Source organism: Struthio camelus, chromosome 13 (assembly GCF_040807025.1).
Source record: "Struthio camelus isolate bStrCam1 chromosome 13, bStrCam1.hap1, whole genome shotgun sequence".
In the NCBI taxonomy this organism is placed as follows: Eukaryota; Metazoa; Chordata; class Aves; order Struthioniformes; family Struthionidae; genus Struthio; species Struthio camelus.
Window position 1 is genome coordinate 12,191,643 of NC_090954.1, and position 16,386 is coordinate 12,208,028.

General features: G+C 40.8%; 1 protein-coding gene across 2 annotated transcripts in view; it reads right to left on the bottom strand.

The window, feature by feature from the left end:
- Positions 1–16,386, bottom strand: part of GALNT10 (polypeptide N-acetylgalactosaminyltransferase 10) — a 96,601-nt gene that overhangs the window by 33,464 nt on the left and 46,751 nt on the right. For both annotated transcript variants that reach the window (XM_068959558.1, XM_068959559.1), the window contains exons 2-4: positions 15,925–16,027; positions 14,947–15,085; positions 11,097–11,263 (exon numbers count right to left, since the gene is read on the bottom strand). In XM_068959558.1, coding sequence (XP_068815659.1) covers positions 11,097–11,263; positions 14,947–15,085; positions 15,925–16,027 — 409 coding nt within the window. The remainder of the gene's footprint in view (positions 1–11,096; positions 11,264–14,946; positions 15,086–15,924; positions 16,028–16,386) is intronic.

Below are 16,386 nucleotides of genomic sequence, written 5' to 3' on the forward strand. Positions count from 1 at the left end.
AGCCTAGGCTCAGTGCTTTGACAGAGTCACCACAACCAGCCCCAGGTTGCTTAACTTCTGCTGACTCATCTGTATCACCAACTACTTCCTGAATTTGCAGTCGGAATTTTCCCATCGCTTCCTCCATCCGAGAGCAGCCACACAAACCCTGTTCAGTTACAGCTTCAGGATACACCAGCACTAAATGTAGACACAAAGGTGTATTCTTAAAATGAGAAAATCCATAGTTACTGGCATAACATATATTCACACTCAAACTTTAGGGAAAGTTTAGTAGGCTACGTTTCCAAGCAGGAAAATACTCAGGAAATAATCATCTTAGCTACAGCATAACTCTTTAATCTCAGAAAGCTTTCTTTTGTGCAGGAAGTCTACTCCAACAGTTTCTTCTGAGGAAATCCAAGAAAATCCATTTACTCACTCTGCTCATCCATCCTTCATGCTGTAAGGTTTAAGCACCTTTTGCTCACTAGGAGCAATGGACCCAACCCGAGTTGCATGTTAGTTCTTAGGTCCTTTACATACTGACTCCCAGGTCAAGCTTTCCCAAGGGGAACAGCGATTCTCATTAGTTGATTCTTCTCCCTCCCCACTTCATTAAATATGTTTCAAGATTAAAGCACTCACATTTTTTCCTGTTCGGTTGACTATATTTGACCTAAAGAGGTGATCTGGTGACTCTCAATCGTTTCCTTGTTCATTGCTTTTATAACATCAGAGAATGTTTTGCTGACATACAAATTAGCTACAGTTTTGGGGCTATGCAGCCTTCATAGCAGCTGACACAGGAGCAAACTCCTTACAGCACACTTAATATTCAGCTCAAGTTTGATGTAGCCATGACGACTAGCAGGAAGGGCATTACAGTCTCAAAAACCGCCTTCAAACTGGGGAATCTGTGTCCTCATCTTAAGGCCAAATAAGTGTTCTTGAATAGCTATTTGCTTAACCAGGAGAACGTCTGCACGCCTGCTCAATGCTAACAAACTTACTAAATTGGTAAAAATCTTATGGGCAGATGAAACAAACGCTGAAAAACCATTAAGAGAAGCCATCACATCAGTAACATTTCCAGCAACCGGAGCCTAATATATGCACCATACACTGGTTCAGGATCCTGCAGACTCGCACACCACTTCCTGCTAGAGTTAAAAATCATGAGACACCAGATTAGTCTTTATCTGTCTTTAATCTACATCACTAACTGCTTTTTGAGCTTTCTGAGCCCTGGAGAGACGAGCAAGGCTGCAAGAGTGTTTCAGAAGTTTGCTCACAGGACAGAACAAACCCGCTCGAACATGGCTTTGGCGATCAGCAGGCCTCAGGGCACATCAGGTGCGCAGGGACGAGGCAGAACAGGCTGCTGTGCCAGAGGGCTGAGCTTGGTTAGCATGTCAGGATACTCGCGCTAGTGAAAGCGATGTACCGGACAGGGTATCACCGCTTGGGTCTAAAGCCTATGACCGAGAGGAAAAAAAACTTGCCACCAGTTGGAAAGACATAGGTAGATGAAGTTTTAAGACTCCTCACACTAAAACATTTTGGAACGTATCAAAGCTATAAGATTTAAGCCTTAAAAGTCACTGAATTTTGCTGGGAATCCTCCTCCCCTCCCCCTCCCCCCAAAAAATCAGTCCTTCACGATTTAGCTTTGCCTTTATCAGTAATATTTACATACAAAGAACTGAGAGTACTCGCTCTACAGAAAACAATAGAAAGAAAAGACTGCAGAAAGAGCACAAGAATTAGAAGAAAAAGAAGTCTATTCAGGACTTTTGTCCTGTTCGAGAACATGCCATTTAGGTCCTAGGTGTGACCCACTCGAAAGCTGCTTCCATTTGGTAGGGATGCATCCTTTCGAGTCCAAAGGCTTTGATCGTGAGCGCCTATGTGAGAAAGAACGACTGTGAAACCTGAAACGAGTAATGTAGACTTGTAATAATTTTGCTTTGGGATTGCAGCCAAGCAGAACACTGGAAAAAAATAACTGACAGGCCTTCATTCATACACAATGCCACACATATCAATAACCATGAGTGACAAAAAGCAAAATCATAGTTGCCTTGTACTTCATATGTCAGAGAACAGAAAACATAATATTTGGCACACGGAACAATTACCAATACATCTGGAATTAAAAAAATACATAGACGCATTCGACTTGCAGTAGTAACCCCTGGCATGTCAGAAGTCTATTTTAACACTCACACTTTACTCTCTTCTTCTAGTCTTCTTTGTTATCAGTTCCCAATTTTATTTACTTTATCAGAGAGCAAATGCAAGTATTAAAATAAGTCACTGACATTTGCCAGAAAGGTTAGGACTGTTAACAGCTAGCTAACACCAAAACTCAAATATCTAATGGACAATATTGTTCTCCATTGACCAACTCACTCCTTTCAGCTGGATGACAGAGGAGGGTACTGACAGCTGGGTAGTACTGATAGCTGAAGGCACACTGCTTTTAAACCTGAGCCTTGGCTTCCACTGCTCAGCCTGGTAAGCTATCATGTTCCAGCAGAGACATCGACACCGCGTGCTTAAGCTTACTGGTAAGAGGCAAACTTGGTCCTGATGCCAGTTATGAGTAAATGCTACGCCGAGAGAACGAGTTGGGCATTTCTTCACTGAAAAAAATGTCCTATTCACTGCAATTAAAACTGTAAAGAGGAGGAATGTGTATTAGATTTCCCATGTTAATTTTTAAATTGCAGAAGCATTACCTTTCAACTTTCTCACAGTGAAGAAGTTTCCGCCTTTAACAAAGTCCCTGTAATAGGGCAGCTGCTTTGTCAATGCCACCCAAAACGCACACTTAAATAGCAGAAACGATGATTACTAATAATAGACATATACGAGCACTGGCAGAGGGTGTTTGAATCATTTCTAATTAACTTCTATAGAGAAGCAGCTGTAAAGCATTAAAATGCTGATTCACACTGCAGCTGGCAGATATCTAGATTTTTGACTCCTAGCAAATGAAGACACTTGCTTCAAGGTGAGGAGAACAAAATTAAAGCTGCTTCCCTGCCAACTCACTAAAAGAAGCTACATGCATAGAGTTTCATAGTATCAAACAACACACTTGGATTTATGTAATGAACTGTAATGGGAAACCCTATCTTTTTTTTTTTTAAAAAAAAAAACCACTTTAGTGTGCCAGACATCCTTCATCACACAATAATTAGTTTATAGTAAAACTGGATGTATTTTATCCACTTTATCTCTTTTTCCAGAAGATTCCTTCATCACTAACAACTGATGTTAAAGCAATAAATACAAGACGATGAAAAGTGAACTGGTTGGCTAGTTTAAGCTGTCACAAAAGAACCCCTGAAGTAAACAACGAGGTCGAGCCCTAGCTCTTTACCTAGGAAACTTCAAATGTTCATCTGAACCAGCGGTATTCAAAGTTAAGTGATTTTCTATAGAGAAGCCAACACCTATGCAATTTTCCCCATCAGAAGCATCTTAATAGCCAAAGTCTTAGAATTGTTTTTAACGTAAGTTTGTGCAACTGATACATCTGCTAGTGTTAAATCAGAAGACAAATAACCAGCTCCACAAACTGAGCATCAAGAGCCTGAGTTTTAATAACATACAAATATCAGGATAAAGAATCTTATCCCCCCCGCCCCCAAGCAGCCTTCCAAATCTCCACGCTTCAAAGAACCAGCTTTCTACCATGCACTCAAGGGGAGATCTCACTGACAGATATTTCAGAGCTGTTATGAAACTCTAAACAGATCTGAGATGATCTGCAATGAATTCAAAGTGCAAGGGAAAAAAACACTTCTTTATTCTGTAACTCAATTTACAAAAATATTCTTTAAGTCCTTTGAGATAGTAGTAACCACAACCTCTACAAGAGGAGGAACATTAAGGAAAGTTGAAAAGGTTGTAGAAAAGCATAGTTCTCTAAGCAAAGCTTGGCTTTTTTTTATTTTAAAAAATGTTTAAGGTTAAAAGCTATAAAAGGATCATATTCAGAACTCAGTGACCATCACTACTTTGTCTTAAACACAGTCACTCCATATTCAGAGATGTACTAACCAGATGCATGCTAGTACATTTAAAAGAAAAAAGCAACTTGTACAATGCGTATGCCTACAGATGAAAAGATAATCCCTTCGGCTGCATAAATCTCTTACTGTTCCATTTAAAGATCAAAAAGAATTCAAGCATTAAACACTTTTCCATTGCAGATAGTAAGAATATGATTTCTTTCAATTAAAGGCTGGCAGGTACTGTTAACGGAAGAGGGCTGTATTTGCTACATACCTGATGCTGCACCAAATTACACATGAATCCTCCCTTGCCTCTCCCTTTCAGTACACCACTTAAAATGACTTACGCCCTTCAGACCAAATTACGCTGCATGCAGTTCAGCCAAGTAGCCTTACCCACATTTGTTTCTCCATTCAGCTTATGCCATATGGCTACCTCCAGAATTACTGTTTCTGCAATATAGAGAGATTTAAAAAGTCACAGGGATTTATCTTTGAAAGGGAAAAAAGGAGATTTGTCTATGGCTACCTCTGACACTTAGCAAACAGATAAGCTCTGAGACTACAAATAGCAAACTTTCAAGCAACCTACAGATACGCGTGGAGAAAGCACAAAGCGACAAGGCAAGGACAGCTGACCCTACATGAGGGAAGAGGACAAACAAAGGGGAAAAAAGTTGGTCAAAACTGAAATCTCTCTAACAGGTGAAATCCAGGTGACATTGCTGAGGGAAAACACTCCTTGGACTCCTTTACTAACGCATCAACCAGCTTCTCGTTGCCTTCCAGAGATGGGCAGCGAGCAGCATGCAACCTTCTGGGCTCACAATGCTTAGGCATCTCCCAAACGTGAAACAGCAGCTCTAACACTTATTACACAACGTCTTGCTGAAAAAACACACCTCAGAGTGAGTTAAAGCAGGGAAAGAATAAGAAGCATTCAAAATGGGGGGACAAATAAGTATCTGCAGGACTCCTAAATAGACAAGAGTTTTCACAATTTAAATTGAGGCTCAAGGAAACGGTGGCGTTGGAAGACAGAGGAAGCTGAAACCTGGAGCCTCCCTAACCATCCCCGAGGCAAAACAAGACCCACGCACCCTGCTTGGAACAAAATTCTCACCTCCAAACCAAACATAACTGAGTGTGCATGCCTCCTGGATAACTGAATCCTAAAAAGCCAGAGGGCTGATTTCACAAATGTCATTGTCCTGTTGGGTTCAATTTACTTAATCCAGGCGAAACTGTTACTGCCTCTCAATCGCAGGTACACATTTTGACCAGTTACTGCAAGCAGGATATTAATCCTTCATGCATTGCCGCTGTACACACATACAAAGCCATAAATCAGGCAGCCCAGCTGAGTTAACATTTCCAGAGCAATCCTGATGTTTGGAGACCGCAGTATTTTCAGCGCTGCCACACTCAGCTTCATTACTGTCTTAACACAGTGCTTTGCATATAACGTACGAAAGCTTTAGAGATGACTGACGCTATGATTCTTGTTCCTTAACAAGGGACAAACTTGTTCTAAAACACTGTCATTTATACAAAAGTAGTCTTTAAAATGAGTAAGAACAGGCTGTCAGTCAATATGCAAATAGCCTAATGCTGAAATGTGATTTGTGTGTGACATTTAAACACTGAGCCACAATCACCGATTTCCATCAAGCCAGGTCATAAAATAAGATTTACTTGAAGTACTTCCCAACACCACCTGGGTGGTATATATGTTTACTTCTGCACATAGCTAACTTGAAGTACAGGGCAAGATGTTTCTTGCAAATGACATTCAGCTATTATGTTACAACCTCTAGCACACAGGAAGCTTACAATGCCTTGAATAATTTAAAAATTTGAATTGCTACAAAAGGTGAAAAAGCAAAAACCTAGTATGTTTTACACTAAAGAAAGGCCTGGAAATACCTGACGCATGTTTGCCTGCAACAAACTGACAAATACAAGCAATTACTTTTAAATTTCAGAGGCACTAGATTTCCCTAGGCTGTTTTACCTTTTGATGACTAGAAAAGGCAGCCAGGGCAATGGGGCATACGATATCCTTGTGCAGTCCATTTAATTAGGTTTACTCTTCCAGTATGTTTGAATTACTTCATTCTGGAGTTTTTCCTACTTATAAAAGACATCTTGGCTTTCAACGCTGGCTCCCGTAACATCCGCATGGACAAAGTGATGAAGCACGGGCTAGATAAATGGACAGCGAGGTGGATTCAGTTCCAGAATGACAAAAGCAGCTTGTGCAAATGCAAGGGAGGTTTATGCCACAGTGTCTGCAAGTTACAAGAACTTGGAGACCAACAATCCATTTTGCAGAAGACAGACAGGCACTAGACGAACGTCTTGATTTCTTACAACCATAGCCAGATTCAAATTGTCGGCCTAGAGAACTGAGGCAGCCCCCGAAGCATCACGAACTACCTGTCTGATATCCACTGTTCACTAGCAATGATAAAACGCTAGAGCTAATACAACAATCCGCAATGTTACCAACTGACCCGAGTTTCAACTTCTCTTCTCGTCCTCCTGTTTCTATGATATAATAGAACTCACTTACCAGTCAACAGCATTATAATTAAATAATCAAAAAGCAAATAAATTTCACATTTGACAGTCCCCAGGAGAAAATTGATACACATTAGCAAAAGATTTTCAGTTTACTCAGTGCCACTCTGATAACAACAAGCTTAGAGGGATATAATTAGTACCCTGCAAGCCAGCATATGAAAGAGCTTAATTTAACTGAGATCAGGACTAAATAGCTATAGAAATTATAAGTGAAGCCACAAATCCACATGGGGCTACCATAGCTAAGCATTTTTATGATCAGGCATTCTAAAGGCATAATTCACATGTACTGCCTTCTAATTTCTGCTCATCTGGAAGGATTTGTGTTATCTGCGACCCCCTGAAACTGCTGAGATTAATCTGAGGAGGTCAACCCGGGGTCTTCAGCAGCTCTCAGTAGTGAGCAGGAAGAGGCAGACAATGCTGGGCAGGTTAAGTCTTATTCTCCAACAATATTCTGAGTTGACGCCTCCCTCTTCAACGCTCTTCTGCACACTAAATCCCTGAATTTTTTTTTAAATGCTCATGGTCAGGAGAGGAAAGTCCTTATATCACAGACTGCCCAACTGAGTTTGTGGGGAAAAGCACAAGCTATTCTGGCGGTCTTACTGGGAATGTTATGTTGATATTAGAGACTACTCTTAGAGAAAGCAGAAACAACCCCATAACGTTAGCCCATTGAGAACAATGGCAGATGATGGAAAGTGTAGTTTCTTTTAAGCTAACCCATCCCAGACTGCGAAGACAATGTCTACTATGGGGTAGCCCCACAGGTAAAGGAAGAGCCAAATGTCAGAAAAGACACTGCAGGTGACAACATGGTCTGCAGCTCAAGGCAAACTGAATGTTACTACAGTACCACATCAGACTGATCACCTAGCTAGCCCTTCCCAGAACAAGGCGGTTCATGTAGAATCCAGCACTAACTTCAGCTGAAATAAGAGATTTTGATTGTTTACATTATACTACAGTCATGCAAAGAAAACCCGGACAGCAAGTTGTACCAGCACATTCCAATTTTTCAAACAGAAAGCAAAAGTAACATTTCAAAAAACATGAATATGGAAACTTTTGCTGCTTGCTATTAAGATTTACTGTCATCAGGACAGCCTTTTTCGGTTGAAAAATGGTTATTGCTAAAGGTCACAGAATTGTCTCTTGAACAAATTAAGAAATAAATGGCTGTTAACACTTCCAGGTGATGATTCATCTGAGAGCTCCAACAACGCAGAGCAACGCAGCTGCCTTTCAGGTATGCTGCAGATCGCTGCAGCCACCAACTAACCTAGAAATCTGCGTCTTCACTCCTGTATCACTGTATCAGCTGACTCTTCAACCCTCTTCATAACTACACCAAAAATTGTTTACTCTCAAGCTTGAAGGCAGATGAAAGTAACATCTGGCAGGGAAAAAACACACACTACTGCTGAGTGCAGTAGCCAGGTTTCCATATTTCTTATTTCTATTAATAACATCCTCTTTACTTTCTGTGAAATAAAGACTCTCCAAGAATGAGAACTAATTAGATACACCCAGAAAGAGACTGAGGGACCGGCACCAATATCACCGCCTATAGAAACTAGCACAATAGCAGAATAAGAGAGCAACACTAACACGAGGACCTCAAGGATATCTAGGAAAAAAAATCCTAGCAGGAGGGATATAGTCTGCTTGCCAGGGATAGCCACATTTTTGAAGATAAATCTTTAAAAGAGTTATTAAAAGTGCTAGAGGTTCGTTTAGACAACCTTCAAATGAAAGGTCACCATGAGGTACAAGCAGAGTATATCGGATATTTTATCTTGTCAGGGTACTCTTGATAAAACAACGAATAATAGATTTTTAGTGTGCAATTATCCTTTTCATCTTTTACTTTTCAGTCTGAGTTTATGACGACTGTTTACTGATCTCTTTGGGGAAGACACTGACATTTACTCTTGTTACTGTGCCTCTCCGATCTCAAATGGGGCCTCCAGCTATCACTATGTACAGCAGTGGCTCTGTAATTTCAGAAGAAAGATGCTGTAACAAATCTGTGGGACTACCATGGGAAACAAATGTGGCACTCCACCTGGCAGCCTTAACGCTGAGGACTAATCACTTATGATTTTCAAAGAAAACCAAGAGACCGCTCCACAATCTATTAACTGCTCACTGTTTCTGCAGAACGGTGGTGATGATCATCAACTCAGACACTGGGTCTTCAGTTTCTGCCCAACTTAATCACGAGATAAACATATAACTAGAGCAGCAGTCTAACAGAGTCCAAATCCAAAAATATTGGCCTTTTCAGACATATAACATGAGAAGTAAAATCTTAGCTGGAGCCTTTGCTCCTTCCCACAGTTCATTTTCAGTTCCTGTTAAGTCTTCAGCTCTCAGCTCTTGAGTTATTTATTTTAAGTACATACAATTGATAAATTGAAAGCAATTTTCTAACCAACAGTCTTTCAAATCAACATCACATGTTTAGTACTTTTCATGCTCTTGCCTCCTGGAGACTAGTGATCTATCTATTCAGACTTGGAGGTATGTGGAAATCAACTCCAGAGTGCCTAAGGAAGATTATTGACTGCTGGAAATGCAGAAGCAGCCAGCGGGAAACACCGCTCTGCAGATACATGACTGACAGCAGGGAAGGGAAAACGTTTCATCCTAACCAGTAATTGTCCCAACATGCATAGATCAACTAAGCTAGCAGGAAAACACTGGTTTCTGAAAAAGGTTATTATCACACTGTGTGTCTGTCTGTTGTTCTGCTCCCTTGGCGATTCAGCTCACTGTCCAATACCAGTAGTCTTTTATATCCATTTATAAATATACGCTGCATTCCAATTAATCTCAGATGCTTCTTGCAGCCTTTGCATGAAAGACAGATGACCAACGGAGAGAATTTGCATCTTATCAGAGGCAGGTGGACCAGAGCGAGAGCGAGCTGGATGAACAGCACGTGAACAGACTGATGGGGAGCACAGGTGGGAGAGCCAGGGAAGTGCTCTCTTTGGCCTAGTCAGAGGGGCACAGCAAGGAGAACAAGGAAAACAGATCCACAGGAAACCAGTTCTCATTACTTCCACTTCTCCCATAAAAAAAACAAAAAACCACACTTATTTGCACAATTCAGCTCTTGTTACAGCACGAGCTTGTCTAATTTGCTTCTAGGCTGAGCAGCAATAAAGAGACCCTGCTGGGAGGGTGTTTCCCCCCCCGCAAACCGCAGCTTAGTCTCAAAATTCTCTAAAGAAATACCTATTTCATATAACTGATTGATTTGTTCAAATCAGCATCCCTTGCCTGCAAACTAACAAGAGATGTACTTTAGAACAAATACTATAGCTGTTGGGCAATGCTTATCTGAAAGCTGATATGGGTCAGAACACCAAATACTCACTACCTTGTTTCCAAGCTCATTGTATGAGTTTCAGAATCAATCATAGCTACTACTTCCTATGAGTCAGTTTTTTGGAGATGTATCCTTTAGTATCCTTGTAGAGAGTACTTTTCCCACTTGTGCAATCTCATCTGGTAGGACTTGAACTCTGCAGCTCATAATAAGAGAGATAAATATTCATAGTAATTATAATGGAGGAAAACATTAGACTTGCTAGATCCAATTATAAACCCTTAAAGTCACTGTACCCTCTTCAATACAGGATAACACCACCTGCTCCACAGACTTTCAAATTCCATGTGATCTTTCTAACTACGCAGTCTCTATAGGATGAAGGAGCTCCTTCATTTGATTACCTTTTTGCACCATAAAAAGGGTGCAAACTGCATATGTTTTATCTCAAGATGCAAATTAAGCTGTAGCTTAATTTATAAACACAGAGCACATACATGGTTCGGAGAATAAGATCTCTTGTCATTCTGCTACAGTGTAAGTAAATTCAGCAGCTACATCTACAAGCTGCTGCTGTAACTACATGTGTTTGTGATGCATTATGCCAGCTACTACATGTCTTCACTCTTAAGCCCAATTCCGAATGATTACTTCTTGCTCGAGACTATACTCTCATACTTGAGACTTGCTTGAGACTACACTTTTGTACTTCACTGCAAGTCAGCAAGGGAGAGCAGTCAAAACTTTTCACATTACAGATTTTCAGGAGCAGAAAAATCGGGAGAAAAGCAAGCCAAAGCATAAGAAGTCCAGGGTGGAAGACTTTTTTCAAGGCTGGTTTTATAATTTTCTGTGTCTAGAAGAAAATGCAAGATGTAAGGAGTGAAGTATTATGATACCAAATGTCAAACACCTAACCTTGATCAACTGGCTACACAAGCTCTTTAATAGAATATTAAAGCCAGTTATCCTGTTTATCTACATTGTTCAAAAGGCAGCATCACTGATGCCATCAGCAGCTAAAATAATACAAACTGAATATGGAATGTGTTCTTTTTTGTGAGACTTTGGTTTTTCAAAGATTCCTTATATACATATTTGCAAGTTCTTTGACCACTCAGATAAACATAGGTAGAGATGTTACATACAAGTTATCATACCTCTGTCACTGAAGTCATCCACCAGCACTATCTCTGCTATCAGCTCAGGAGGGGAGCGGTTTAAGACACTGTGCACTGTCCGGAGGAGAGAGGACCATCCTTCATTGTGGAACGGTATTATCACACTAGTGTTTGGAAGTTTCTCCAGGTACAGTTTATTCTTGCAACTAGACATAGACAGAATAAGGTCAACGGTGGTGCCGAAAAACACTAGTGATTCCATACTAATTACCATCAAGTAACCCATCCTCTATGACTCAAACTGATGCACGGTACCTGAAAAGAAACTTGTTAAGATAGCATTAGCCTGGCCTACTTCACCAGACCAAAAAAAAAAAAAAAAAAAAAATCAATTCTGTACAAAACAAGGCCAGTTAATTGCCAGCAAGTAACACTTCACATCACAAAGTTATTAGAAGGATCTATCATGTGCTGAAGCTGCTTTCAGAGGAAGTGCCAATTACAGCTCAAGATGCAGAAGCCTGAACTACTTGTTCTTCTAAGATTTTATCCTTAGTGCTCAAAGATCACTAGGAAGAGGAATTTCTATGAATAAAGTGGTTTCAAAAGCTGATGTCTCACTTCTATTCTAGGCACTATTGAGACAACGATCTAGCTCACTTATTCGCAGTTTTCAGAGAAGCCAATCACTCTAATCTCGTGTATAACATTCATCCAGTGTTTTTTAAACAGATATGCAAAGAAAGTAGGATTTTGTGCAAGAGATGCGTGGTGAACAAGAGATGGAGGAGACAGGATAACCTCATGGTAAAACAACAGCAACACAACACAACAAAAACAGCTCAATAAAAAACCCAGCTCCCTTAGTAAGCAGATGAACCCCCAACATCTGTAACAGACCTCCTTTGTCACGCTGGACAAGTTAATCAAAACAAACTTTTCCCAAATAACCAGTTATTTTCCTCATTTTTCAGTGGGTCTAATTTGATACCACGGACCAGCTCTGTAGGCTGGAGTCAGGAAAGCTGGGCTCTGAAGACAAAGCACTGCATAACTTGGATAACACTGAAGAATCAGGTCTGCAGGGTCCCCTTATGGATCCCTTGAGTTTGTGGGTGTTTCCCCAGTCCGTTAATCTCTCCTTAATTGTGAAACGGAGCTAACATCCCCTTGCCTTGTGGGAGCATCTGTTCAAAGCCTTATGAACAAATATTCAAACTACTGCAATAACCGCAGTGTTTATTTTCCTGTAGGTGTGACTTTCAGAGTGGAGTTTGAATGTTGTTAAACAGGTAAGATTTTAGGCCACACAATGAACAACCGCAGTTAAAAAAAATACCCAGGAGCTGTTAACTAGGGACAGACGTCTATTATATTCACAGTACCCCCTGCAACACAGGCGGAGGCGATCAGGTGAGTACAGACTTTCAGAACACGTTAAAGGCCAGCACCCCCAGCAGGGCAGGCTACGTGCTTTAAACGGGTAGGCGAAGGAGGTCACGCTCCAGTCACTTCCCAGCCCCAAGACCAGATGCATTGCATAGCACGCACTAGGGATGATTTGCAGAGTGTCTCCTCCCAAGCAGTTAAGACGACTATCAGTACCTGCACAATACAGTGCATGCGTGCTTGCAACTCCCTCCCTGCTTCCCAGAAAGACAGATGGGAAAGAAAGTGGCTCTGACAGCAGCTCTTTCCCGGTACCTTTCTCAGGGAAAGGAGAAGGATGCATCTGCGTTCATATACATGCTCAATAAATCCAGCGACTGTGGTGCCTGTGTGAAAGGACAGTACCTTACTCTGGGTCTAATGAACTGTCTTGGGGTGCTTCCAACAGCTTGCAGGCTAGAGCTGCAACGCACAGATGCAAGAGGTGCAAAACAAAGCTGTACCGACTGCTTTCATCCAGCCCTTGAGGCTGCAACCTTAACATTCTTCTGACGTACTTACTGGCTCTAATTCTGTTACAATATGAAACAAAAGTGCCAAAACCTCATCTCACCCTTCTTAAACTGGAATTCTCATTTTCTGACCAGCTCTAACAAGTGAGAAACTTCAGCTGTTATCACCATTAAGCCTGCTAAGGAGCTGTTTCCCTCCAGCTATCACATCTGCGATTGCTTTAGAAGACCTCTAAGACTAGCATTTAATATTAAAAAGCTTGGAAACTGAGGTGATACTACATGAGCAGCAAAATTCACGTGTGGGTAAGGGACAGGGCAGATGATTTTTTTCCCCAGTTCACCTTTTGCTTATACTCCCCTCCGTCCGTGAGCATCCTTCCAGACTATGAAGTTTCTACTTCCTTTTCTGTGAAGTAAAAGGTTACGTAAAATAAGAGCGCTCTAACACATGGCTCACTTCTTTCTATAGCGCTCTTTAAAGACTTCATCTGAGCCAAACTTCATTATAAATTGACCTCATCAAGCTCCCAATAACATGAAACATACCATTTCAAGTTTTTGGTTTTTATGTTTTTTTGTTTAAAGGGGCAGGGAATGCACAGCAGACCTTTTCAGTCATTAATTCCTTTACTCCAGATCTCCGTTATACATAACCCTGTTGCCTTCCTAGCTAATGCTAGCATCCATTATATGCATGCTGTTTATCCTCTCCTTGAGACCGCCACGATTATAGCTTGCTACACTGGGGCAGCGTGTGTCAGGAAACAAGCAAAACCAGCTGCCGTGGTATCATTAATCTCAGTTTAAATTGGTGGTGACCCAGACACTTCACTTATTAATTTTAACTGGGGACGGGAGTCTGAAGTCTTACATTTTAAAAAAAGTTCAATTAGCAGAATTAGCAGTGAGGAGTCAGCAACTTCGTGAAACATCAGGGAACACGAGGCAATATATTAAATCCTCAGGTGAGGAAACGCTGTCGTTGTCTAAAGCTTGACTTCTGAGGCTGTGTAGCCTGCCTGTGAGCAGCCTGTGTAAACGGAGGCCAGGCTTAGCAAGCACACCAACTGTATTTTCCTAGAATTCTGATTATTAGCTGACCAAACTTCTTCAGTTACCTGACTGAAGACTTCAAACATTTCAGCTGCATGCCTAAAACATTTATGGAGCTGTATTCACCGCTCAGTTTATGAGTATACATCGAGAAAGGGTGTCAAGCTAGCGTATTTGATTACTTGATTGCAACAGCAGAGGAGATGATCTCTCTCAAGTGTGCAGCTAATGTAAGTTATAAGACCTGATTTATGAAAATTGTACTATGGAAAAAAGTGGATGTTGAATTCAGACTACCCAAAATGGATTTATACAAAATGAGCTTTCTAGCCAAAGTCTAACAAGGCCCTCACATTAAATACTGCACATGCAGTATTTAAAAACTCCTGCAGCTTTGTGCAAGATACAAACACACACATATATACATAGGTTCAATCCTAACTGAAGCACTTTGCTAAAGAAAAGTGCTTTCCTTCCTGCTTGCACAAAGCCTGACCTTTACATCAGTTTTCAATACAGAACGAAACAGCTCCATCTTTTTTAGCTGCTGTAGTTGTTAGTTATGTCAGTGGACACAAGAACTAAACTGGCACATGTCCGGAGACGCAAAAGGAGGTAGACACCTCTAGGTTAAGCCCACAATTCCTTTTGTGCATGGCTGCAAGTTTTTAGCATTTTAGAAATTTTCTGAAATTGAAAGGCTTTTTCTGATTTGTCTCTTCCAGCTCATGTGACAATGTCCGCACACTGTCCTTCACTGAGGAGGCAGCAGTGCTAACAGGACCCCACCTGTGAGAGGCTTGTATTTGATGGGCAAAGGTGCAAGAGTCCAGAATAAAAGTAAAAACAAAAACAAAAAAGCACACTGCTGCAGATGTGGTAATTTAGGGCCTGTCAACTTTCACTCGCGGAAACATAAACCATGTACTCACTTTGGATGTCTGATGTCTGGAAGGGAACGATTCAGAGAAATTTTATCACTCACAAAGATATTAAAGCCATTTTCCCTGTATGCCTGGTCCACTCGCTCTGCATCAGTCATTGGATACGGTTTTCCCTGTTCTCCATTTCCTATGGATAGATACAAAGCAAACAAGCATCATTACTACTAATTGGTACTTAACTGGCCAGAAACTAACCCATACATTAAAAGGACAGCAGTCACCTTATAGTCTTTTGAAAAAATCCTCTACTAGTTTGGTACTCTAAGTGATAGGCAACATCGGGTCAACCATACCAACCCAGCAATTCTATTGGGTACGCAGGTTTGCGACAAACCACTCAGCTGTGCAAATCATACAAGCTAAAACTCCTCATACTAGGTAAGCGGGTGATGGCAAGACTGGGGAGGATGTATACAATGGTTTTTCATTCACAACAGCAGAATACACATGGTTTGAATTCTTCACCACCACTGCTTTCAGTGCAGATGGATATGCATGCTTAACAACCTGAGCGCCTGTGGAGAGGAGGTAGAGCCTTTGCAGACACACCAGCGTAAAGCTGTCACATTCAGAAGGGTTGCCCTTTTGTATGACATAGGGCAGAAGCCAGGACTAGAATAAAAGCCGTGCAAACGTCATCATCCAGAATGTTTTTCTCACACTTCTTCCTTCCTGGATCTCCCTGTCTCTCTCTTTTTTTTTTTAATTTTATTTTATCAGAGGCACAGGCATACCTCTTTTTGTAAGCTTTTTAGAATCAATACTGCACCTATCCTAAAAGTACAAAGATTTTACCAACATCCTTTCATTCAAGATCATTATTTTGGAGGCTTTAACTAACTGCAATAACTGCATCATGGCAAGAACATTATCTTGACCCAGAAGCTGTTCTGCTCTCAGCCTTCCAAATAAAATCCAACTAACTTTCGATCTATATTGAGACATATTCATAGCAATCTTACATACCTACACGTTCGGAGTCTCTCCTTATGGCTTCTTTGTTATGCCAGTCCTTTTTTCTTTCTCCATCAACAAAGTAAGGATCTTTCTTTTGCCTCAGATATGATGCCTTTTAAACAAAAGATTGAGTATGTTAAAAAAAAGAAAAAAAGAAGAAGAAAAGAAAGAAAAACCCATACACGTGAAACCTTCCCTTAATTCCCTCCCACACTTTAACCTACAAAAGGAGAGGAAGTATCTTAAGACTATCACAAGCAAGTAGTTTTTACCCTGAAAAGGATGAGGGAGAAAGCAAGTTTTGCTTGCCTCAGTACAGTACTTTAAGTGTTAAAGTAACAGCTGTTCAGAGATATTTTTCAGCGCACCATCATGTACTCAGGACCAATATTCTTCATCAGAAAATCTATTAAAAACTCCCATTTTCATTTTGAAAACATCTAATACACCTTACTTCCTACTTAATTAACA